Genomic DNA, 27,795 nt, shown 5'->3' with positions numbered 1-27,795 from the left:
AAAATAATCCCTGAACAAAATAACACGTGGATTATATGACCAACATAAACATTCCTGAAACCATTTGTCACAAGTGACAGTGTGCGGTATATGATTGTAATGATGCCTTCTGACCAGCAGGTGGCAGCACCTCCCCCAAATCTGTGTAGTGTACGCCTCCTGTCATTTTCCTGTTCATATTGCTGTAGCCCTGTTCCTGATCATTGCTCCTCCTCTTCACAATGACAGCATTACTTTAATACAGGAAGCCAGGGTGGGACGGCAGAGAGGCAGAGAGCTCAGAAGAGATGAATGTGTAAATGTTTATACATGTTTATTTTTAGGTCTTCCTCTAAATCCTAAACATCAGATGAGAACACAGAGGCAGAGCTATAGCTAGAAGAGCAGGATCTACCTCTGGCTGCACCTGTCCCACCACCATGGAGGATCAGAACAAGGCAGAGGTAAGTGCACACCACTCTACACTGCACTGTACAGCAAGCAGCCTGTGACATTGGAACAATGGGGACACTATGTTGGTGCAGCACAGATGCAGCTTGCCATGCTGGCGGGGACGTGTTCAGATCACAGCAGACCTTGGATATAGTTTGCTTAGAAAATCAAGGAGAACAGATGTGAATGTTCAGATTGGTAGCCATTGTTACTGTAGAGCGACAGACTTTTATTCGTGTTAACAGTTTTATTTCCTGATTTTAATTTGGATATTTTTCAAGCTGATGTTAAATTTGTTTTGATCCTAAAGCTTAAAGTGGAAGCCCGTGCAAAAACTAAAATCCCTGCATTTGTAGCCACCAACATTCTAACACTAACTTATCTAGCCCTGATTATAAAAAAAAAAAAAAAAAAAATATTCATACCTTTTCTGCAGGCGATCCGACCCGATCTCCAGCAGCGGAAGCTCTGATCCCACGCTGAGCTGTCAGCCGCGGCGTCGCTGTGTAGTCGGGTGCAGAGGACACGTCCGACAGCGGAATCCCCATAGTAAGTCTATAAGTGATGTCCCTTCCCATTCATTTCACAGCCGTTGTCGGACGTGTACTCAGCAGAGCTTCCGCCACTGGAGATCGCATCGGATCGCCTGCAGAAAAGGTATAAATACTGTTTTTTTTTCTTTACAGGGTTAAAGAGGTTAGTGTTAGAATGTTGTTGGCTATAAATGCAGAGATTTTAGTTTTTGCATGAACTTCCACTTTAAATCCCCCCCTGCAGTGGGGCTGCCCCTGCACTGTATGAGTTAAAGCCCAACTCAAGGCACAATAAAAAAAGAATTACCCTCACTGCACGGTTTTAATGTTAAGTCCAGGCAGAAGGAGCTTTAGTAACCACTTCCCGCCCGGTCAATAGCAAATTGACATCTGGGAAGTGGTTCTGTTATCTTGACTGGGCATCATATGACGTCCTTCAGGATAACATGCTGCCACACGCCCGAGGGGGCACGCAATGCGGCATCCGGTGGAGCAGTGTGTCAGTCTGACACACCGATACACCGCTCTTGGTAAAGAGCCTCTGGCGAAGGCTCTTTAGCACGTGATCAGCTGTGTCCAATCACGGCTGATCACGATGTAAACAGGAAAAGCCGTTGATTGGCTTTTCCTCACTCGAGTCTGACAGATGCGAGTAGAGGAGAGCCGATTGGTGACAATCCTGATGGGGGGGTCTGCGCTGATTATTCATCAGCGCAGCTCCCCCTCGGATGCCCACACTAGACCACCAGGGAAGCCCCCAGGACCACCAGGGAAGTGGGCAACATGTGGATGGCCAGGTATGTACCCCATGTCCATCCACATGTACATATGAATGCCCAATCTGTGCCAATCAGTGCCCACAAATGGGCACTGACTGGCACCATCATGAAACAAATTAAATCAGAAATGCCAACCATCAGTGTTATGAGTGCCACCCATCAGTGTCCAGCAGTGCCAACATCAGTGTCTAGCAGTGCCAACTATCGGTGCCCATCAGTGCCCATCCATGCCACCTATCAGTGGCACCCATAAGTACCCATCAGTGCTGCCTATAAGTGCCCATCAGTGCCGCCTATGAGTGCCCATCAGTACCGCATACCAGTGCCACCTATCAGTGCCGCCTATTAGTGCCCATCATCAGTGCCCGTCAGTGCCACCTCATCAGTACCACCTCATTGGTGCCACATCATCAGTGCCCATCAGTGCCGCCTTATCAGTGCCCATCAGTGCAGCCATAGCAGTGCCCATCATTGAAGAAGAAAACGTACACGCTTACAATTTTCAGTCTTTTTTTATTTGTTGCATAAAAAATAAAAATCACAGAGGTGATCAAATACCACCAAAAGAAAGCTCTATTTGTGGAAACAAAATGATAAAAAATTAGTTTGGGTACAATGTTGCATGACCGCGCAATGGTCATTCAAATTGCTACAAGGTGTCTAAGTGCCTTGTATTGAAGTGGTTAATTATGTTTTCCTACCTCCAGCGGGGTCCCTCCAGTTGTTTCACCAGTCCCCTGCAGCGTCCTCTCTAACCTGCTCTCAACCGAGGTCACAGGCTTGCCCCTACCACATACAATACAGAATTAATAGCCCTGCATTAGGTGTGAGGATGCAGAGCGGAGCTTTGGGGAGAGGGGGACAGCACCGAAGCTGACCGGAGCACAGAGCCTAGTAAGTAATACTCCCTCTTTCTGTCCCCCCTAGACTTAGACCTCTTTCACACTGGGGCCGGGGTGGCGTCAGCGGTAAAACGCCGCTATTTATTAGCGGCGCTTTACCGGAAATTTTGTGACTTTATTCGGCCGCTAGCGGGGCGCATTTGCCCCCACCGCTAATGGCCAAGAAATGGTTTAAACCACTGCAAAGCGCTGCTGCGGCAGCGCTATGCTGGCGGTATAGCCGTACTGCCCCATTAATTTCAATGGACAGGAGCGGTGTATACACCGCTCCTTCACCGCTCCAAAGATGCTGCTAGCAGGACTTTTTTTAGCGTCCTACCAGCGCACCGCTCCAATGTGGAAGCCCTCGGGGCTTTCACACTGGAGACATAGCAGCGGCTCTTTCAGGGCGCTTTGCAGGCGCTATTTTTAGCGCTGTAGCGCCTGCAAAGTGCCCCAGTGTGAAAGGGGTCTTAGCATTTAACCTTTGCAGTGGGGGGAGTATTAATTTTTTCTGTGCCCAGAATTGAGCTTTAAGTGCCTGTTTATATCTAGGGGACAGGAATACCAATCTTTCTTACTCTATCCTCTTCCCCACTGGCTCTCTACTCCTCCCCTATGCTCCAGCTTGTGGGCTATCCCTCACTATCCTCACATTCAATGCAAGGCTATGCATCCTGCATTGTACTTGATGATGTCAGAGGACCTGCAGCCTCCAGAGCTCAGGGGAGAAAAGCCTCTGGGGACCTCCAAGAGTGGAGGATCAGGTAAGTAAAACTTTCTCTGGTTCTGGTTCCCAAGACCTAAATAAACATTTATTCCTTGCAATTCTGTGGCAGCTCCACTGCAATGAGGAAGGGAGGGAGGGGGGCTAGGGGTATTGTTTTCCTTAGAATTCAGCATTGAAGTAGTAGTAAACCAAGCAGGTAAACAGGACAAATAGAGAAAGAGAGTGAATCAGCCTAATGGCAACACAGACAGCAATAGAAGCCAACAGGGGTTCTAATCCCTCTCCACTCTCCACAGTTTTGCCTTTAGTGACAATATTTTTTTTTTCTACATGCAGCAATGTATGCACCTCAAAGTGAAAAAAAGGAAAAGACGTAATTTATGAAAACAGGAGCAGACTGAATCAGTGCACAGCTGCTGCAAATTCTGTCTACTCCAGTCTTGATAAATCCTCCCACATCTCTCCTGCATTAAAGTATAACTTAAGGCAAAACTTTTTTATTGTTTTTGGATAGAGTGGAGAGGGATTAGAACCCCTGTCAGTTTTTATTGCTGTCTGTGTTCCCGTTCCCCGGCTGATTTACCCTCTCTTTTTGTCCTGTTAACCTCCTTGGTTTAATAATACTTTAATGCTGAACTCTAAGGAAAACCACTCCAAGTCCCCAACCCCAAATCCCCCTGTGTGTTTTTATTGCTGTCTCTGCCCCCGTTAAGGAGCCTCACACTCTCTAATTGTCCTGTTTACCATTATCCTGGAAAGTGAAAGTGAAGTGAAAAAATCCCAAATTTTGGGTTGTCCCCAGAAAAGTAATAGAGGGGAAATCTTCCAATGGAGACACTAGTTCTGGAGACCTGGGGGTCCTCAAAGAATTCCCCTAATTTGCAGGGATTTCCTCTCACTTCCTGTTTGGCTATGGGACAGGAAGTAAAGGGAGATCTTTGCAATGGGACACAGATGGCAAAAAAAAATAAAAAATCTGACAGGAGTTATGACCCTACGTTATATATGCAGTGTGTGTGTGTGTGTGTATGTGTATATATATATATATATATATATATGTATGTATGTATGTGTGTGTGTGTGTGTGTGTGTGTGTGTGTGTGTGTGTGTGTGTGTATATATATATAGATGAATTACTACTATAAATGGGTGCAACAGGCTTATACTGAATAAACCTGTTTCTACAAAAATGCTTTTTAATCATTGTTCTTTCAAATTTTGTTACTCTGCACCCTCCTGTGTTTGATACATGTACAATTTCGGCATTTGCTGAGATGAACAAACTCCTGCGCATGAGTGGAAGTGACTTCATCTTGGCCCAGCTAATGTCAGTGGCCGGGGAGGGAGTTCTGGGACACCGTATTGCTGTAGTGGAGGTGAGTATAGTTCCTTTTTATTTGACCTTGTATCCCTCAGTCCCTGTACAACAGGGCTGTAGTATGAAAGGAAGAAGCAGCACAAGGGGCCAATCGGTTATTGCTGACAAGGAACATGTTGATTGGAGAGAGCAGTCGAACAGGGAAATGAGCTCCTCACTGTGCTGCTTCTCCTTTCACTGTCCAGTCACAGACTGAGGTGAGCCCAGTATGACCTGGACTCGGAGGATGTGGGCTAAATGATGCTGGTCACCAGACTGAGGACATCTAGTGGCAGAAGAAAACATTACAGGGGAAATCTCTGAATTATTTTATTTTTTAATACAATTGTAATGTTTTTCTTATTATTTTTTTGCTTGCGTTCTGTTTTAAGCAAGGATTCAGGATCCCAAACATTTGAGTTTACAAAATATATGCAGTTTTTAAATTAAGTATATAAATGTAATTTCTTCTTCTGTTTAATACCCAGGGTCTTAAGATGTACTGTATGTTCTGTAATAGGTTTGGAATGGGCAGACAAGGGAAGAACAGAATATTAATAAACAGGCTTAAAATGGAACATTGAAATCTTAGTGCTTCAGGGCTTCACTGTGACCATGATCATGTGCAACTATTGCATACATCTTCTAAGACAGGCATTATTTTTATTTTTCTGTATATATATTTGGTGAGAAGTCATAAAACTAGACCATCTCTCCAGCTGATATATGATTGATACTATGGATTTGTGCAACAGGCTTATACTGAATAAGCCTGTTTCTGTCCTTTTTTTCATGGCTGTAGAAATGCTTCCTAATCAGTATATTTTATATTTTTGTTCCTTTGCATCTGTCAATGTTTTGAAGCTTGTCATGCTGTGGATAATAATATATGTTTTATATTACAGAACACATTCAGTGCAGATGAAGCGAGCTCCATTGTAAAAGAGGTGGGTTAATCATCACCCTTATATTGATCATTACACAGCTGTAGTACCTGCAGTATTTGTCCAGATTATCCTTCTACCATGAAAACTGGTTAGGTTCAGTATACTGTCCGTTCAAATACCAGCTAACCAGAACTTCTCTTTGTCTGCGGATTTCATTCAACTGTGATCTGGTTAACTGTCATGGATAATGCAGCCCATTTTTTTTTTTTTTTGGGTTCAACCAGCGGATTAAAAAAAAAAAAAAAACGTAATTTCCTCATCCACACTCGATGTGGATGTGGGAATACTCCTTGCTGAGCCATTGTATTCTGGCAGTGGGGAGACTTCCCCACCATCAGAATACACTGATATAGCCGTCAGCACTGATTGAGCGGGGCAAATCCGACAGGGTGGTTGTACAGAAGTCGTTCGGGAAATCAACTCATGTACAACCTCCCTGCACATACATGGATTGAAGCTTGGCCCGTTCCTGCTGAGCCCAATGAATTTCGATCCATATATGGCCAGCTTTACTGCACACTATTGCATTGTACTGTGCTGTTAAATAAGTCAATGTGGCATTAACCTGGCAACACAGGATTAGTTTTTTTTTTAAATTTAACTAGTGAGCTGAACAAAAAAAAAAAAAAAAAAAAAAAAAAAATATATATATATATATATATATATATATATATATATATATATATATATATATATATTCCTTCATCCACACATATGAGGTGCATGGAGGAATCATCACCACATGCCCACTGGGACATTGTATTCTAAAAGCAGCACTCATGGCTGTCAGAATACACCAAATATTGACTGCAGATGAATGGCTGCAGCCACAGATATACAAATTTCCCAACATGTCCCTTCAACTAAAGTCATACAAACAATCAAATTATGTTGAGCAGGGATGGCCACACGCTGATCGCAATTCATCTGGTCCATACTGAACCGGCCTAATTTTGATCAATGTATGGTTTGCTTTAGACCTTTGTCAAGCAGGATTCTGTGGGACTCTACGGTTCCTTCTGAAGTCACCAGAGGTTCCTTCAGTAAAATGGATGCAAGGGGGGCAATTTTCCACACACCACCCATGTAACGGGGGCACTTACACACTGACTGCCAATGTTGGGAGACACCACAATTCTATTGTGAACCAATACCAGAATTGTGGGTGCCTATCGAGGCTCTGACAGGTCCTCTCCTCTCAACTGCTGGGAGTGTAGGCAAGGATGGAGCTCATCCCAACTCCAAGTATCCATACAAGGGAAAGAAATCCATGACTAAGCCCCGGGGGCAGGGTGAAACGACTTGGAGGGGGATGTGGCCTGGTTGGAGCCTGGGCTGAGGCTATTACACACTCTATACACATGGTCTTGTCTGATGTGCAGCTTATAGGACAACAATTCTTCTTACTGTTTTATCAATAATTTCAATAATATTACTGAAAATAATTTCATAATATAAGGGGGATGAAAATATATTATCTACCCTGGCTGTCAAAAACCCCAGATATGCGACATTATTTTATTCTTTTATTTAAAACTTTTTGCTCTTACAACTTATTGTTCATACTACTGTGAGCTGTAGGTATAATCATTGTAGCAGGGGTTCCTGAAGACCTGAAAATTGTTTCAAGGGTTCCTCCAGGGTGGAAAGGTTAGGAAATGCTGCTTTAGACCATAGATGGACTATATATAGCTATTCATTTGTAGTGGAACTACAAGTCTCAGCACACCTTGAAATATTCAGGCTGTTCAGGTGGTGGGGTGGTGGGTGTATTGCCACTGTAATGTTGCCTTGGCATACTGGTGGACATACACAACTCCCTGTGATCACACATCCCTATCTGATCACTTACCATACCATATGATAAGACAACATGCATCTGAAATTGTCATTATTTTAACTTTATTCTCTAAAATATAGAAAATGGCTTCACCATGCCAGTACACTCCTTTGTACTAGAATATAAAGCTGAAGCAACATAGGGGTTAAAAATAAAAATAAAATAAAATAGAAGAAACTTAAATGAGCCCCATAGAAGTGCTGAGCTAAGAGAATTGCAGTAAACCTTGGTCTAGCCTTTCAACCTGGAAGTGCAATTAGTTGTAAAGCTGGTCCAATTCCGTTTGTGATTTCCCGTGCGTTTAGACATACATTAGCGTGAATTATGGATTAGGCCATCCTTTAGGGAGTCAGGTAGGTGAGCAGACTCATAAATTAATTTAAAGATTTATGCTTTTATTTTAAAAGGTCATGTAAGGGACTTGTCTGTCCATTACAGTTAAAAGGGAAGTGTGACAATGGTAAAAAAAAAACACTATACATACGTATCTCCCTGCTGCAGCATTGGTGTCCCTCGCTAGCTGTAAGCCTGAGAACTCAGGGATCATGTGACCGCTCATCACTCAGTTCTCAGGTCCACTCTAAAAAATAACAAACATGTTATACATGCCTGCTCTGTGCAGTGGTTTTGCACATAGCAGCACACAACCTCCTCTTCTCAGGTCCCCCGCTGGTGCTCTGGGCCCCCTCCCCCTTGCCAAGTGCCACCATAGCAAGCTGCTCGCTGTGGGGGGCACTCGTGCATGCTCGCTCCCACGCCAGCTCTTTGCATCCATGAGACAGAGAGAGCGCAGCTCGGCTCCGCCCCAAGCTCCTGCCTCTCTGGCTGTGATTGACAGCAGTGGGAGCCAGTGGCTCCCGCTGCTGTATGCTGCATCTCAGCCAATCAGGAAAAAGAGAGCCTAGGGTCTTGTTCACATTGCTGGATCAAGATCGAGCTTAGCTAAGTATTGGGGGGTGGGGCTGCACACTGAAGGTTTTTTACCTTCATGCATAGAATGCATGAAGATAAAAAAAACTTCAGCCTTTACAAAAACTTTAAGGTAAGATGAGTATCAGATTTTAGCTCAGTTACAAATTTTCATGGAACCCATTAAAAGTACACTTTACAATGTCATGTTTCCTGGTGGCACTCTTTAAAGAGACCTTGCCACCAGCTTAACATATCGCTCAGAAAAATCAAGTATTTGAAATGCGGACTTGCTGTATTTCTCCTTTCCATACATTATTTATGTTTTATTTTTTATTCACTTGCAACGTGCCTTTGAGTTTGCTAGAGCATTTCAATAGTCAGTTCCCTAGCAGAGACCCCTCTCTCCCTGCATGTCATAGCCATCTCCTCTTATGGGTGTGCCTAGTTACTGTCTGTGCTGGCACAGCTCCACTACCTGTGCTCTTACTACCATGCATAACCTTTTATGTAGCTGCTGGGCTTGGGTGACACTTGAGTGACAGATCTGAGTCTGCTGGGATTGCTGACATCACATCCAAGATGGCAGTGGCCAGTAACAATCTTAAGGCTCTTGGTTGTCTACACAAGGGAGGCTTTTACAGGTATATAACATGTCTAAAATATATTAAATGCACATATAATCTTATGGGAAGTTTTTTATTGAAATGAATAGTCTGGCGATGGGTACTGTTTAATATGAGTCGTAAATGACAGAAATATGTCTAGTATGCTTAGTTTATACGGTGGCCTTCTAGAGTTGAGTATGTATACTTTGCAGTTTGCAAATCCAATTCCCTGTATTTCAGAACACCCTGTACTGTTTGCATGACAAAAAAATAGCTTTTCTTTTGTTCAGGAAACATACGCTAAGCATAAACTGCTTTCATGTCCTAAGCTTCTGGATGGGAAAGTGTATACTGATCAATTGTTTCCTGGATCCCTCGTCATTATGTCTGTGACAGCGGCCTTATAATTAGAGAGGGTGCAGTTCTCGTGGAAAAATCATTAACATCAAACAAGCATCAATACTGCTAGCTGGCTGGAATTCTAACTGGCTCTTTATTTACCATCTATGTATTTCATTTGCAGTCTTAAGAGGAGCTTTGCCCTAGGGAGAAATAAATTAAAAGCCAACAGCTACAAATTAGGGGTTGACCGATATAGTTCTTTCAGGGGCAATGCCTATTTTTCGGCCGCCTCTCAGGCCGATAGCCGATATCAGGTGCCGATATTCTGTACATGACCGGCACCTGCCACCAGATGCAGCATATCACTTGCCACTGTCACCTGTCACCCATATGCAACTTGTCACTGTCACCCATATGCAACTTGTCACTGTCACCCATATACAGCTTGTCACTGTCACCTGCCATCCATATACAGCTTGTCACTGTCACCCATATACAGCTTGCCACTGTCACCTGCCATCCATATACAGCTTGTCACTGTCACCCATATACAGCTTGTCACTGTCACCTGCCATCCATATACAGCTTGTCACTGTCACCTGCCACCCATATGCAGATTGTCACCGTCACCTGCCACCCATATGCAGCTTGTCACTGTCCCCTGCCACCCATATGCAGCTTGTCACTGTCACCTTCCCCCCCATATGCAGCTTGTCACTACATGCACTACTTCTGGCAGTCTCTCCCCATCAGCGTCCAAGCGGGGAAAACTTCCACATGCAGGCAGGCAGTGAGACACTTGGTCCCAATTTGGACATTTTCACTTGGGGTTGTACTCACTTTTGTAGACATTAATTGCTGTGTGTTGAGTTATTTTGAAGGGACAGCAAATTTACACTGTTACACAAACTGTACACTCACTACTTTACAGTGTCATTTTTTCAGTGTTGTGACTTGCATAAAATATTTACAAAAACGTGAGGGGTGTACTCACTTTTGTGAGATACTGTAGGTGTAAAAAATGATTCTTGCTTTTATTCAATACTGCTGAGCAACTCAGATTTTTTTTTTTTTTTTTTTACTGATCTTTACGCAGTGCAGGTTTAAATGCTTGTGTGTACAGGGCCATTAAAAACAATGGGGTGCATATAGGTCAGTAAAATAAAATGCCTGAATGCCTAAAAAGTGGCATTTTTAGGCATCTGTGTGCAAGAGCATTTAGGGAGATTTCTCTTCACTTCCTAACTTAGTGAGCAAATACCTACTTGGTGAGAGAAAATGTCCACGTTGACACCAGATCAGATGTCCATATTTGCATATTTATTCTCCATTTTGTTTGGTTGAACTAGATGGACCTGTGTTTTTTTTTTTCAACCTAATTGTAACTTTGTAACAAATGTAACTTTGTAACATTTCTGTTCTGGGGAGTTTGTATTTCCCATTACTTGTCTACTTTCTGTTGTCACCAGTGCAAACAGAGGGTAAATCTACGTAGCAGGGGCACAATAATAAAAATCTGACAGGGGTTCTAATCCTTTCCAAAATGAAAAAGTTTGATCTGTGAGTGAGATTATAATAGTTACTTCTTTCATATGCAGCGTCAGGGTACTATCGATATCCGCATGGCATTGTGGGTTGTGGGAGGGGCATGGTACCACCGTAACGTCCTCTAAATTTGGCCTACTTATGTGCTCTGGGTGTGGTCGAGCCTTATTTTTTTTTAAAACAGTAGTTTGTGCCAGCACATGGGGGTGCGTGATGCCTATTGAACATTTAGATCACTAACGTAATCCTAGTGAAATGTTTGTTTTTACCCCACTGGTGCACTACATGTATAATGAAGAAATGTTATGTGGTTTAGTTCATATATCTTAAACAATATTTCTTTGTAATGTATACATTCTTATACTGAGCAAATCTGAAGTCATAGTATGTTAAGTCAATATAATAAAGACTTTGTATCTGTGAAATAAACATAGCACAATGCTCAGCTGGATCAAACAATAGTGCTATTCATTTACTAGGGCTTAGAAGTCATTGAAATAAGGCTGAATACTAGATTTCCATAATTAATACTTTGGAAAAAAAAAAAATCTGCAGAGCTGTATTAGCTATGTTTTTTTTCCTTTGTGATAAATAGGCAGGAAACATTTATTTCAAAAAATATTTTCAAGCATTGAGAGGCAGCACATTAAATAGAGTCTGCTCCTTTTTAGCTCTATCAAAAAAAAAAAAAATACCAATTGACTTCAAGTGTATCTATGGACACAATAGTTCTTCAGTCTGTCCCTATAATTAATACAGCAGATTTTATTTTTTTTGAGTCCTCCCTGTAACATACAGTATCTCACAAAAGTGAGTACACCCCTCATGTTTTTGTAAATATTTTATTATATATTTTCATGTGACAACACTGAAGAAATTACACTTTACTACAATGTAAAGTAGTGAGTGTACAGTTTGTATAACAGTGTAAATGTGCTGTCCCCTCAAAATAACTCAACCGCTGGCAACAAAAGTGAGTACACCCCTAAGTGAAAATGTCCAAGTTAGGCACAATTAGCTATTTTCCCTCCCCGGTGTCATGTGACTCGTTAGTGTTACAAAGTCTCAGGTGTGAATGGGGAGCAGGTATGTTATATACACATACATACTGGTCACTGGAAGTTCAACATGGCACCTCATGGCAAATAGCTCTCTGAGGATCTGGTAAAAACAATTGTTGCTCTACATAAAGATGGCCTAGGCTATACGAAGATTGCCAAGACCCTGAAACTGAGCTGCAGCACGATGGCCAAGACCATACAGCAGTTTAACATGACAGATTCCACTCAGAACAGGCCTCGCCATGGTCGACCAAAGAAGTTGAGTGCACATGCTCAGCATCATTTATAGAGGTTGTCTTTGGGAAATGGACATATGAGTGCTGCCAGCATTGCTGCAGAGGTTGAAGTGGTGGTGGGTCAGCCTGTCAGTGCTCAGACCATATGCCATGCACTGCATCAAATTGGTTTGCATGGCTGTCCTCCCAGAAGGAAGCCTCTTCTAAAGATGATGATCAAGAAAGACCGCAAACAGTTTGTTGAAGACAAGCAGACTAAGGACATGGATTACTGGAACCATGTTCTGAAATGAAACCAAGATAAACTTATTTGGTTCAGATGGTGTCAAGCGTGTGTGGCAGCAACCAGATGAGGAGTACACAGACAAGTGTGTCTTGCCTACAGTCAAGCATGGTGGTGGAAGTGTCATGGTCTGGGGCTGCATGAGTGTGTCGGTACTGGGGAGCTACAGTTCATTGAAGGAACTATGAATGCAAACATGTACTGTGACATAATGAAGCAGAACACGATCCCCCTCCCTTCTGGGACATTCCAACATGATAACGCTCCCAAACACACCTCCTAGACGACCACTGCCTTGCAAAAGAAGCTGAGGTAAAGGTGATGGACTGGTCAAGCATGTTTCCAGACCTAAACCCTATTGAGCATCTGTGGGGCATCCTCAAATGGAAGGTGAAGGAGCACAAGGTCTCTAACATCCACCAGCTCTGTGATGTCATGGAGGAGTGAAAGAGAACTCCAGTGGCAACCAGTAAAGCTCTGGTGAACGTCATGCCCAAGAGGGTTAAGGCAGTGCTGGAAAATAATGGTGGCCACACAAAATGTTAACACCTTTGGCCAAATTTGGATATTTTCACTTAGGGGTGACTCACTTTGGTTGTCAGTGGTTTAGACATTAATGGCTGTCTGAGATATTTTGAGGGGACAGTTATACAAGCTGTACACTCACTATTTTACATTGTAATCATTTCTTCAGTGTTGTGACATGAAAAGATAGCATAAAATATTTACAGAAATGTGAGGGTGTACTCACTTTTGTAAGATACTGTATTTTATTACTTGTTGATCCTGCCAGTAGATCCATTTTTTTTTATGTTCATTAATGGGACAACAACCCTGTACGTTCTGCAGTGAAACTGTGCAGCAGAATTGTCACCATGTGGATAGCATGGTGTTGGATGGATATATAGATTAAAGGCTAAGTTCACCTTAAAAAAAAATGCACATGATTTTGCCGGTAAAAACGTTATTTATTTATTTTTTCTTTATTTTTTTTCAGGAGCCTGAAAAACATTGCATCTGTGATCAGTAGATTGCTGGTGTAATGTCAGGCTTCTGCACAGTCTTCCTCCAGCTTTATACTCATACCCAGGGCCAGGACAAGCGGTGGATAAGAGGGGGGGCTGCCCTGGGTACAATGGTTTATTGCAGGGATGTGGGCACCCTGACCCTAACCTTATGGGAAGGGGGGGCGTAGTTTGGCATATTTGCCCTGGGCGCTGTATGGCCTTGCCCCGTCATTGCTCATACCTCTGTATGGGCTTTCTGTTATAAAACTAGTGAAAGAATGAATGAACTATGTGTGTGCTGATCAGCACACTTGCAGGTCATTGAAACTAAAAGCCCGTCTGCTCCATTGGAAAAGGGAACTTGTAGTTTTTTTCATTTAAAGATCCCTGTGAATAAATTACATGGCTATGTTGGCAGAGCCACGCTGTTTTTAAATTGTGACAGCGGGTGCAGGGAAAGGATCCCCTGCTCGCTGTCACAGTGGATGGGGGAGGGAGGAGAGGGGCCTGCTGAATATATTACATGTTATACCCTAAGTACAGGTGTAACATGTAACAGTTTCAAAAGATGAACTTATCCTTTAAATGGACCAATAAATTAAAGCTAAACTCATGGTACCTCATACAGCTGCTCATAGAAATAACTGGGTGAAGGCAGCTCTATGCAGCCGTGTCTCTACTTGCATAGTGTTGTGCACAGTTGTAATGTCTGGAATGCAGGTAGTGTGCATTTGGGACATTATGTATGTGTGCATGCGCCACTTTGAGCAAATAGCAGTACTTTTTTCACCATCCTGCCAGCGCACCGCTCCAGTGTGAAAGCCCTTCGGCTTTCACACTGGAGTAAAAGGGGCCGTTTTTTTTAGGCGCTATTTTTAGCGATGTAGCAGCTGAAAACCACCTTGTGTGGAAGGGGCCTAATATGGCCCTCATCCTCAATGTTTTTGTATGTAACCACATCCTGCGCATGTATGCAGTTACGCATGTATGTACATACTGTATATCTGTAAAAAAAAATGTATTTTGTATGTCACTTTAAAAAAGTGACAGGTTCTAATTATGGAAAACCAGGTATCTTTTTTGTGTTTACAAAAATACTGGATTGATACTATTTGTTGCTTTTTATCCAGTGTGTAGAGGTCATCCTAGGTGGAGTGGATTATGATGAAGGCCGAGTCAATGAGTGGATGTCTGCTGTGGTGGAGCAGTCACTAACCCATCTGGTAAAGTTGGAAAAAACCTACAAGTATATTGGTAAGTTAATTGTTACTATAATGCCGAATCTCATTGCTCTACATGTGGTTTATTCTGATCTTGCAAGTGTATCTCAAGTTCTGGTGGAACTGGGTGGAATGAATTATCAGTGTTGGGGACCCCCAGAGATGTAGTTCCAGTACTAGAGCCTCTCATACCTGCCCCAGATAAAGTTGTAAGAAATATTCCCCTTCAAATAAAGGGGTCAAGGGTCTTCCAACACCAACACAACACCAGTCTCCTCGGATTTCAGTAATCCTGGTTGAAAAATCTTCGTTATCCTAGACTTTCTGGCATGTCCGATGCCAAGTCTCCCTCTGCACTCTGTGGTTCCTTATGTAGGCCCCAGTATCACTACAGGACACAAAAGTGATGTAGGGACCAACACAGCACACAGAAGTATTTGACCTAGACTGGAAGTGTGTCAGATACCTAAGTCAGTGTTGCATTTGTAGGCTGCAGAGATTGGTGGTGCAGATGGAAAAAGGGGTACATATTGACCCCTTGCAGGGAAGTCTTTCCTTAAATACAACATGAGGATATATTACTGTGACCAATAATCTTCAGTCTCCAGAGTGGTCATCCTGATTCTTGCTATACTACCTAGTGAGTCAATAACCTGGAACAAGCATACAGGCTCTAATTCAAACTTTATTGGCTGAATATTTGTTCTCAACCTTTCATTGCAACCTACTGATGATTTCTGATCTGGATGACATGCAGAATCATTTAGCACATTCCTCTGCAGTTTGACTGTCAGAACGCATGACGCGCACTGGACTCCACCAACTCAGTAATCTGTTACCTCATCCCAATGATGCTGATTTGAAAATTTAACTTGTACTCTACTTGTAATTAAACTTGAATCCCAGGAAGCTCGACTCTGTTGTGCTTACTCTCCCTTGAGGTCTCAATCCATCTTCCGTGACCTCCAGCCTAGGTCCCTCTGTACTGGAAGTCAGACCCAGGTTGGAGCCCCAATCGCTAGGGAAGGAATTCAAGCACACAAGTTCCTTCGCTACTGGAGCTTTCCCTCACCTATCAAGTCACCTCAGCTGGCTATTATATGTATATAGTCACTTCTACTGTAGTCCTTAGAAATGGCACTATAGCCTTTTCTGGTTAGCCTTAGTTGACCATTACTCAGGCACTGGCCCTGCATATTCTATGATATTTTCTTGTCTCCTGGTCTGAACCAAATATGTGATACACCCTACATGCACCCGTTTAAGTATGTCCTTAAGTAACTTCATACCAAGCCAATATACATTGACAACAAACTTATTTACTAAAATTGGTTACGTATAAATAGACATTACAGCAAGTGTTTTCTAGTTGCCCCTTGGTGCCCATGCCCATTATACCTTTTAAAGAATAGAAAGTCTTTAAAGAGTTTGTAAAGGTTCATTTTTTATTTTCTAAATAGGTTTCTTTAAGCTAGTGCATTGTTGGTTCACTTACATTTTCCTTCGATTTCCCTTCTAAATGTTTTTTTTCTTTGTTTTCTTTGTCTGAATTTCTCACTTCTTGTTCCTCCTCAGTAAGCTGTTCAGTAAGCTGTTCTGGCTGACTAACCACCAGCTCGGATGATGGTGTGAAGTTTACTGAGGAGAAACAGGAAGTGAGAAATTCAGACAAAGAAAAAAAACAATTAGAAGGGAAATCAAAGGAAAAGGTAAGCAAACCAACAATGCACTAGCTTAAAAGAACCTATTTAGAAAATAAAAAAATAAGCTTTACAACCCCTTTAAAGTCCACAGACAATTGTTTAAGTTCAAGAGTCCTGGAACCCCGACTGGGTTCCCACCAAGGAGTGATATTAAGCAAAGTTGCAGTCATATGTTCTGCAGAGCTAGCAATGACAACTAAAGGACAATACTTCCCAAAAAGTCCAGGAAAACCTGACAAGTGTTAACCCTTGACTCTCAAGAGGCACAAGCTCAGTAGGGTAACATAACTAAACAGTGCACCAGTTAGTACAGTCAGAACATTAACAGAAAAACAAAACGTCTTCTGCAATAATACGCAGAAACTTTTAGATGTCTGGAGTTCATAGTTGCAGCAGTGTGCTCCCTTCCCAGTTGTGATAGAGCTACTTTAGTTAGCTTGGGCCTGGGCTGGGTTGTGGCAAAACACTGCTGTGGTTGGATCAGAACTGTATAAGTACATACTGCACTTTCCTTTGCTGCCTTTTCTTTAACAATTATGATTCATTTTATATGGGAGGGGGAGTTCCATGCAAGGTTGATCACACATCCAAAAGCTTTTACTCATCATTTTAAAAACTTGTCCTGGCAGTTCTTAATATGATTGCTTGTTTAAAGTGTAAAAGTAGGCAAACAGCTTGATACACAGTTGAAATACATATGTCACTGTGTTATATTTAAACTCTGTTCAAATAGTTTTTTTTTTTTTTTCAAAATACAAAGCTTTGACCAGTAACTTTTCTCAATTGCAGTCAAAGCAATACAGGTTGGTCTAGTTTGTGATTAGATAGCAAAAGAGACACTTATCTGAGGACATCCCTGCACTCTCTTTCCTCCAATTAGCAAGTTCCATTTGTTAATAAATTAATAGCACTGTGCAATGCAGGGACGACTGGCTCCTAGAACACCTGTGTTTACAATAGAGATTAGAAGGCTGGAAGTCTGCTGTCACCGCTGGGAGGGGGATCAGGGTGAGTTGAGCTTCTGAATGAACACATTAACAAATGTATTCCTTTTGCTATGAATGAGCGTGGATTGCTTGACAATACGTGCAGCTACACAGGTTAGGGGGCTCGTTTTAAAGCTTATTTATTGTTGTTAGAACTGTGTAGAATATGTACCACAATTTAAAGTGGTATTCTGGCCAGAATTCTTTCTTTTTCAAAGTGTATACCTTTTATGTATTGGTTGCCATTTTGAAATTCCAGCCTTTTTATGCTTGTTATTTGACCTCTGTGAAACTTGATTGTTCGTTGAATACATATGTGACGTATGTGACATATTACTGTATATGTGAAACAGTCAATACAAAAATGTGATTATTTTAATTATAACATTGCGTCAATATAAGTATAAACAATGTGAACATAACTCCAAGAAACCCATAACTTTGGGGAAACTTTCTGATAAAGAGTTTAAAGCAGTTAAAAATCACTTCTCGGACACGCTCTTATCTTATATGTTTGACTTCACCATAAAGGTTAAATATTAAGGAAAAGTATGGACACAGGTAAATAGAGCCGGTTAATGTGATTTATACATTTTTGTGTTTGCAGCCTAGGTTTTGGGTCTGTGTGCAAATGTATTATTTGCACATAAATATGTGACTTATGTAAAAAAAAAAGCATTTTTTTTATACATTGGGGCACTGGACTCTTCACCAACATTTTTTGTTTTTTTTTGTTTTTTCTTCAGTAACCTGCACAGTTATGCAAAAACGAGGCGGTGGTCTTCATTCAGCAAGCTCCTCCTTCTGGGATAACACCACTGATGGTAATCCTTATGTAGAGCCAATTAAATGTTTTGGGCAGATAAACCAACTTTATTAGGTTTATAGATTTGAACATGATGGTCAGGGCTGGACTTACCATTGGGCTTGACTGGGCTCAAGCCCATGGGCCCCGCCCAATAGGGGGCCCCGCCGAGATACATAGCTGAGTGTACTCTGCTCAGCTCCGCTCACAGTCACACCCAGTCCTGACCTATGATGGACATAACACAGCTATTGGGCGTGACTGTGAGCCAAGCCGAGTACACTACTCTCTGCTCCGCTCGGGACTGCGAGAGGATCTGTGAGTCGCCGAGAGGACCCGAGAGCTGCCGAGAGGACCCGAGAGCCGCCGAGAGGACCCGAGAGCCGCCGAGAGGACCCGGCGCCATTTTTAAACTTCAAGACTGCAATGACAAGGCTGCAAATGACACTGGGGCAGGGCTGTAAATGACAAGGCTACACTGACAAGGCTACAAATGACACTGCCAGGCTGCATTGATGGGTATTTAAATGTAAGTTTTTTCCTTAAAATTCTCTCCTAAACTTGGGGTGCGTGTTATACGCTGGCGCGAATTATACGCCGATAAATACGATAATGTATAGAATGTAGGGCCCGAAAGTGACTCAAGCCCAGGGGCCCCCACCACCCTAAGTCCTGCCCTGATGATGGTCATCACACATATAGAGTTTTGTGTCATGATTATGTTAATCTCTTAAAGCCTACACACTTCTGGTTATCAGCCAAATGAAAAAAATATTTTAAAGTGGAACTAAACTTCACAAGAAACTTACATTCACTTTTCAAGGTTGCAACAGTTACATCCTTTGCTGATGGATGTCATTATCCCACCCCCTACCAGTTAATACTGGTGTCATTTTTTTTTGCCTCTTGATAGGCCAACGTGGGCTGGTGCGATCCCAATCATGCGCATGGGAGTCAGCAGAGCCGCAATGTGCTGGGCCACACTGAGCCACGCTGCGTACATTCATTCGAAGACTGTGAGCAGACAGGCATTTTTTCAAATTGGTTTAGTTCCACTTTAAAGTTATAGCTTAATACAATGTCCATTTGCTTTTTTAACACCACTTCCCACCAAATGCAGACTTCAGTGTTCCCTTGAGCATGTACAGCCTTTACTCAGGAGGATAGCTGCAGTGGAGCATCTGCAACCTGATACTTTTGCAGGTTTTTGTTTCCATCCCATGTTCCCCTGTATTAAGATTAGCCATGACAGCTGCATAGAGCAGAGATGGCTAAATGTGGGTCATTTGTATACCATCATCTCTAAAGCTGGATACACACTATACAATTTTCTGTAGATTTTTTCCTTCAGATTTACCAAAACCATATAATATGAGGTCAAAGCTAAGAGTTTAAATTTGTATGCAATCAGGCAGGCCCTTGCACTACATGGTTTTGATGAATCTAAAGTAAATCAGACAACAAAAGTTGTATAGTTTGTATGGGGCCTAAAACCCCATACATACTATTAGATTTTCTGCATATTTTTGTCTTCAGATTTACCAAAACTATGTAGTGCAATGGTCTGCCTGATTGCATACAAATTGAAACTCTTAAGGTATGACCTCATATTACCGTATTTGTCAGCGTATAACATGCACCGCAATTTAAGTTTCAGGAAATTTTTTTTTTTTTTTTTTTTTAAATAAACCATTTTGAAGCAAAATAATGGTCAGTGAGCATCAGTGCAGCCTGATTAGTGCCCATCATCAGCTTCAGTGCAGCCTGATCTGTGCCCATCTGCAGCTTGATCTGTGCCCATCTGCAGCCTGATCTGTGCTCACCTGCAGGCTAATCAGTGCCCACCTGCAGCATTGCTCAGTGTCCATCCGCAGCGCTGCCGAAACTTGGCTTGGCGTCACGCCCAGTCCCGTCCCTTGGCCTGGATTCTATGATGGACATAACACCCGTCCAATGCCAGGACGTCCGTGCTAGAAGTCGTCCAGGGGGTGGGACTGAGCGTGACTGCAAGCCAAGCTGAGTACACAGGAGATCCGGCTCTATTTCAGCAGCGCTTGTCCCCTCCTTCCCCATGGTGGAAGCCTATAGCAGCGTATAACAAGCACACAATTTTCCCCCTATTTTATGTGTGTGTTATATGCCGATAAATATATGGTTTTGGTAAATCTGAAGACAAAAATCTGCAGAAAATCTAATGCTGTGTATGGGGCTTTAGCCTTGACACATTTTCCTCCATCGAGCAACCAAAATCAAGCATGCAGGTACAGTTTCCAGCAGCTTGCAAAGTGATTGTGGCCGATAGGTACAGATCATGCTTACTGCATAGCTGCAAATATGGGTAGAGGAATAAGAAGAAATACTTACCTTATTTCTCACTCCAGCTGGATTACGCCAGTGCTGCAACCAGTCCCCCATATCTGCCTCTATAAGATAAAATGCTGCTGCTAGGGACATCTGACATTTTTTTATTTCATACCCATGAACGCAGCTGCCTGTTATTTAATGTGGCCATGCAAATGCAGGCGTTTATGAGCATTGTTATGTACTAGTGTTCAGAGGTATAAATAAAATGCCCCACAGCTGCATTTGGAGAGCCACCTATGAACATAATTTAGGCGTGGTAGAATAAATGCACTTAAAAGCACCATAAATACACGCATAAACGTGTGCAAATATACAACATTAGAGGCATTTTTTCTGCCAAGTTCTGGAAGAAAAAATGCAGAATAAATTCATATGCCCGTGTGCATGAGGCCTAACCTGAGACCAACTGCAGTCACACTTCCAGGCAGAGGAGGAGAGTGCTGGAATGGTGAGACAGGTAAATGATAGAGCCTGCACTGTAACCCCTAGAAATAGCGAGCATTTAACCCTTGTTCACTGCAACCCCAGTTCACTGCAAGGGTGAATTTTGGAAATTGCTGGAGTTTGGTTTTAACACCCAGCCCTGGTTTACACCAGTGTGACTTGTCATGCGACTTAACAGTTCAAAGTCGCACGACAAGTTGCACCCCATTAGCCACAATGGAATCGCTCAAGTCGCACAGATGTCAGCAAGCCACACATAAAATTGTACTGATCGGCAGCTTTGAAATCGTGCTGAAGTAGCGCGATTTGAAAGCTGCACTGGTGTGAACCAGGACTTAATCCCCTGACCTAGTAACCTAACCTGATGCCAGCACTGTTTTAAATCGTGCAGCATAGTTATTGTATCCTGTATCTGTCAGCACTAAAAAGCACCAACTCCCATTGCTGAAAAGACACAAATCTAAGATGTGGATGTCTGTGTGCCATTGGGTAAATTTCTGTTCACTTCCTGTCCTAGAGATGCAACAGGAATTCTCCCAACGTGAGGGTCATTCCCCTCTTGGTTGTTCCTGTCCCCACTGAAACATTTCCCCTCACCCCTAGGGACAACTTAAAAATTTGGGATTTCCTCCTCACTTTCTTTACAGATGATGATGATGATGGTCACGAGTACAAATTGAGGAGTGACTGGGGACAAAGACAACAATAAAAATTTGACAGAGAGTCTCTCTAGGACAGGTTTTGCATAAAGATACACTTTAATGTTAGTGGACTTTTAAGTGTTTGTTCCTGTTTTAATTTTTTCTTTTTTTTCTCATTTTCAGGGAGTTGCACAGTGAGGTGGGAAAATCGGACCATGTATTGTATCGTGAATGTATTTGCTGTTGCCATTCATCTGTAACCAATTACAGGAAAATATTGTACTCTTTTTTTTTTTTGCACGCTTTTAATGCTTAAAAAAAAAAAAAAAAAAAAACAGGAACCAGGACTCTTACAAAGGATATCCAATAATCTGTATTACCAAACCTCAGCAGCTTAGCTGTCTATTTTAAAGGCAGGATAAAGCACAACTTAAACTGTACAGCTGTAAGTCTGGTAGAAAAAGCGACACTGCCTTTCCCTGCCATACGATTGACGATAATAATACACAGATCCTCAGGAATACAAGTGAGAAAAACTTTAAATGAATTAAGGGCCCTCAGAAACCCATTGGACTAGCTTCTAATAAGTAGCACATAGGAAATGGAGATGTTGCCTGTGGCAACCAGTCAAGTTTTAACTGTAATTTTTACAATACTAGAAACCTATACAGATGGACAAGAAGGCTCGTCACTCAAGGCTGCTAACTGGAAGCAGATGGGAAGCCATGCAGCGGGCCTGTGACACAAGTGGTTACAGGGGAATCAGACACGATCTCAGTGATTTTTGTGCATAGGATGTGTTTGTGTGCACAGAGCAAGTTGTCAGCAAGTTCCCAACATAGATAAACTCTAATGCCCTGTACACGCGGTCGGACATTCCGGCGGAAATGTGCGATCGGATTGTGTTGTCGGAAATTCCGATCCTGTGTGGGCTCCATCGGACTTTTTCCGTCGGAATTTCCGACACATAAAGTTTGAGAGCTGGATCAAAAATTTTCCGACAACAAAGTCCGAACGTTTAAATTCCGATCGTGTGTAGACAAATCCGACGCACAAAGACGAAAGCTACTGGCCCGTTTATAGTCCCGACGTAGTTGTTTTATGTGACTGCGTTCTGAACGATCAGATTTTTCTTTTCTTTGTGCAACTGTGTGTATGCAAGACAAGTTTGGGTCAAAATCTGTCTGAAAAAATCCGACCGATTTTGTCGTCGGAATGTCCAGAGCATTAAGAGTCACCTGTCCACCAGGGTTGTAAACTTGTCTCTGTAGTTAGGCACTAGGTCTTACCTGTTTTCTCTATTGCAATCTTTGTTGCAGTTTCTGGCAAACAAATCTTCCATACAGATCGCTAGTGGTAGTTAGTCACACTTAATTGGACTTGCTCTGTAATGTTGACAATTTGTTGCTACTCATCTAAGCACAATTTTCAGTTCTAATGAGTATTAGGAACAAACTCCAGCATTTGTAGTCACACCAGCCACCTTAAAGGGGTTCTAAAGCTGTAAGGTTTTTCACTTTAATGCATTCTATGCATAAAGGTCAAAAGCTTTCTGTGCCGCAGCTCCCCCTTAGACCTAAACCTTTTACTTACCTGAGCCCCTCCAATCCAACGATGTGCATGAGCGCAGCAGCTCCCGTTGCTGTCTCTCTCTTCATTGGACAGATTGACAGAAGCAGAAGCAGGGGGCAAGGCCGAATCCCACTGTCTTTATCGATGGATGCAGCAACGGGACTCTGGAGCGAGCACAGAGGAGCCAGGAGCGCCAGCGGGGGGACCCTAGAAGAAGAAAATCAGGGCTGCTCTGTGCAAAACCATTGCACAGAGCAGGTAAATATAACATGTTTGTTATTTTTATAGTGATACTAAACACACACACACTGTTTAACCACTTGCAGACCACCTCACGCCAATATATGTTGGCAGAAGGGCTCGTACTAACGTACCTGTACGTTGCCCTTTAAGAGGCGGCCTGTGGGCATGCACTCGTGGCAAGCTCCATGAGTCGGGTCCTGGGTCCCACAGACTCGATGTCCGCAGGGATACCCACAATCGTCTCACGGAGAGGAAGAACGGGGAGATGCTAATGTAAACAAGCATCTCCCCATTCTGCCTAGTGACAGTGCTCAGAGATCAGTGACGTGTCAAATGTAGCCACGCCCCCCCCACACAGTTAGAATCACTCCCCAGGACATACTTAACCCCTACACTGCCCCCTAGTGGTTAACCCATTCACTGCCAGTGTCATTTACACAGGAATTAGTGCATTTGTATAGCACTGATTGCTGTATAAATGACAGTGGTTCCAAAAATGTCTGATGTGTCCACCATAATGTCGCAGTCACGATAAAAATCACTGATTGCCATCATTATTAGTAAAAAAAAAAAATGCCACATTCCCTATTTTGTAAACTCTGCAAACCAATCAATAAACGCTTATTGCCATTTTTTTTACCAAAAATATGTAGAAGAATACGTATTGGCCTAAAGGAAAAGGATGAGGAAAAAAAATGTTTTTTTTTTATATATTTTTGGGGGATATTTATTATAGTAAAATGTAAAAATAATGCGTTTTTTTTCTTCAAAATTGTCGCTATTTTTTTTTTTATAGCGCAAAAAATAAAAACCACAGAGGTGATCAAATACCACCAAAAGAAAGCTCTATTTGTGGGAAAAAAAGGACGTCAATCTTGTTTGGGAGCCATGTCGCACGACTGTGCAATTGTCAGTTAAAGCGACGCAGTGTCAAAAAGTGCTCTGGTCTTTGGCCAGCAAAATGGTCTGGGGCTTAAGTGGTTAATTTACATTGTCCATTCTCTTTCTGTAGATGATGGCACTGTAATTATTAAAATTGTAAAATTTCTACTAATCGATATACAGCTGTCACATGTCCCAGCTCTTTCCCAGTCTGTCTGCAGGGAAACATAAGCAGGAGGTGTTTCTAGTCCTCTGCTACTGGTCACATGTCCAAAAAAAAGAAAGCAGCATTTGGCAGAGTAAAAATAAATAATTAATATCAATGAACTGTTTTAAATTGTCAAATAAGTATATATTTGAAATCAAATATTTATTATTTTTTAGCAATAACAATTCAATTCGCTCGAAATGCCTGGGTATATCCCTGACACAAATTAGAACTAAGGAAGCTGCCTTGGATGAGTAGTGTAATACCTTCAGTATTATAGAACCATCAACAAGTCTAGGTGAATGTGACTACTACTAGCTGTACCATGTCTTGGGTAAATGAGAACCTGCACATATATACTTCCATACAGATGAATAGTTGCACCTGTAAAGAGCATTTAGGCCAGGTTCACACTGGTACGACAAACGCTCTGACATTGGGGAGCTCATGTCGCATGACGTGTGAAAATCAATGTTTCCCTATGGGAGCCGTCTTAACTGGTCCAACACAAGTCGGTCCTACTTTGAAAATGCTCCCTGTACTACTTTGGTCCGACTTTGATCCTACTTCAGCCCATTAACTATCATTGAAGTAGGATCAAAGTCAGATCCTTGACATAACCATCTAACTTTGGCATCCGACATTGTGTTATTTCCTGCCCCCTGCTGAAGCCCCTCCCATTGTGTGTTAGTTTTGATTGGTCAAAGGACAAGTCGTACTATCTGAAAAGTCGGATCAAAGTAGTATCCTGCTCATGAAAGTCAGATGGATGTAGGACCAATGTAGGATCAATGTAGGACCAATGTAGGACTGATGTCGCAGAGCAAAGTAGGATGAAAGTCGTACTACAGTCGTGTAGTATAGTGTGAACCCGGCCTTAAAGAACGTTGCTTCTACAGGAGTTTTGTGTTTTGCCTGTAGAAGCAGCTCAGCGTTATCCTGTGTTTCCATGCACATTAGGACGCTTAGAGGCATATTTTAAGCTCAGGGTTTAGAGGCAAAAAAAACATTCTGCTTTGCATTTTTGAGAGGAGTTTTTGGGCAGAAAAAAATGCTAAATGCTCCTAAATGCCTGTTTGAAAAAAGCTCTACATGAGCATTTTTATTTCTGCCAAGGGAACTGGTGTTTATTTAAGCCCAGTGTGCATTGCCCCTAAAATTGCATCGCAATGCTTGGGAATGCAGGTTTAAATGGGCCCTAATTGATGCATCATAACTATACAGATTCTGTGGCTAATTCGATTCAGACAGTGCCTTACCTGGATTTAGATGGCATGTATAATTAATGTGCATCAATAACAAAACAAACAATTATGCAGTCCTGTTTTCTACCTAAAATAATTATTTCAATTATAGATGCAGACTATGGTTTAAATCACTGGCTTCCTATCTTATGATCTCCAAAAGCAAGATCTCCTTGCCACATTTCTCAGTTGTGACACCTGCTACAGTCATCGAAAAGCTAAGCAAGCTGGTCACACTTCTTTTCCTGCAATGTTTGTAATGTAAAATAAAAAAAAGACATTCAGTAGAGAAGGTGAGAAATCATTGCAAAAATTGCAGGGAACAGTCTTTTGGAATTATTGGGAATGTTCATTGTGAATGTATCTTGCTGTGTTGTGTATTTTCCCCCCACAACACCCATACAAAACTGAAAAATCAGTTTATAGTAGATTGGCCTTTGAAGAAGGTACCCTGGAAAGAGAGAATGAACATTTGTGGAAGGAGTTTATAAACTTTACAAGAGCTGTATTACTTCTGCATGGCTGACCTGGCTGGATGCTATGGACAACACAACCATTTTTAACGCCCTTCAGTTTTTATAAGAGTCCTTAAAACATAATCTTACAATTTATATAGAAATCTACTTGCTCTCATTTGGAAATAAAGTCATAAACAACTAAAATGAAGCTGCTTCAGGTTTACATACGTATTATGCCGCATCGATGTTATCAAGTTAAGATAACCAGGTTTTTTTTTATTTTTTATTTTATACGTGTCATCATTTTAGTTTTATTATAACATTATGATGCTTTGCATTGCCCATTTGTTGCCTTGGATTCCTCACTGCAAAACTCAGTTTATATTTGCACTGCTGTTTAACTTGAAGACAAGATTTTAATGCATTTACCATAACGTTAATTTAAAAATATATTTACCATTAAGAGAAGAATGTTAGATGATAAAATATGTATGTTTTGTTAATACAATATAATATACATAAAAATGTATGCTGTTGTTTGGTATAATACCTAATAAAGATTCTTATAGTGAAATAAAAAAATTGGTAAACATTCAGAAAAAAATAAAGTGCCATGCCATGATGTGCTGCGGTGTTTGTCTGACTAATAGGTGGCATTCAAGCCCATGTATGTACTTGTTTGGGCCCAAAATATATGTATACAATTTTTAAGCATACGTGTGACCAAACAATTGTATAAGAAGACAGATGCATTGGTACCTGGTCCAAAGGGTGGTATTATTTAGTGCCGTGAATGTAAGGAATATGGTGATATATTTAGGATGGCTGTATAAGGCATATTTAGGAGGAATAGTTAGGAGTGGGTATATGAAATATTTATAATCTCCAGATTGTTTGATAGTATAACATTACTACTTAGGGATACCTGTGATAGCTTTAATTCCCTTTTATTCTCTCCCTGTTAGCACAGAAATGTCAGCCCCATGTTAGGCTAAAAGCCCTACCTGAGCAAAGTACTGACCATTTACACTCTACCATGGACATGGGGATTCAGTCAACTATGACATTGTGAACTGCAGCCACAACATGTGAGCCCATTATTAAAAAGTGAGGCAAATAAACAGCACAGAGAACTTAACTACACTAAGGCCCCTTTCACATGTGATGGATTCCATTCTGATCAGCTGACAGATCCCCTGCTGATCAGAGCAGAGCAGGTAGATAACACATCTGTGTCCATTTAGTTTTTGCTCTGCTCTATGGGTTGCCAGGACTCCGGTGATTGTTTACACCCGACTACCCTCTGATCCAAACCTCCTAAATGGAAGAGGACAGATCCCATTCTGTTTTTTTTTTTTTTAGTGGACCTGGAAGTTGGTGGGTGAAAGAGGACACAAGTCCGTATACGACGCCTGTCCATAGGAATGCATAGACCTTCTAATTAAGTCTGCCTGAGAAACTGAAAAGCGGACCTGATCGAATCTCTGTTGTAAAAGGAGCCTAATGCCTTGTACACACGGTCGGACATTCAGACA

At 41.9% G+C, this 27,795-nt stretch overlaps 1 protein-coding gene across 1 annotated transcript; it reads left to right on the top strand.

Moving 5' to 3' along the window:
- Positions 1-213: 213 nt before the first annotated feature.
- DYNLT3 (dynein light chain Tctex-type 3) lies at positions 214-26,882 on the top strand. The gene is made up of 5 exons (XM_077480856.1): positions 214-443; positions 5,618-5,659; positions 14,621-14,744; positions 18,146-18,223; positions 21,837-26,882. Exons 1-5 carry the CDS (start codon positions 420-422, stop codon positions 21,911-21,913), a joined length of 345 nt encoding a protein of 114 aa, XP_077336982.1. The 5' UTR covers positions 214-419; the 3' UTR covers positions 21,914-26,882.
- Positions 26,883-27,795: the final 913 nt, after the last annotated feature.

This window comes from Lithobates pipiens, unplaced genomic scaffold (assembly GCF_037356315.1).
Source record: "Lithobates pipiens isolate NorthernLeopardFrog02 unplaced genomic scaffold, aLitPip1_a1.2 Scaffold_16, whole genome shotgun sequence".
NCBI lineage: Eukaryota > Metazoa > Chordata > Amphibia > Anura > Ranidae > Lithobates > Lithobates pipiens.
This window is presented reverse-complemented; position numbering and strand designations above follow the sequence as displayed.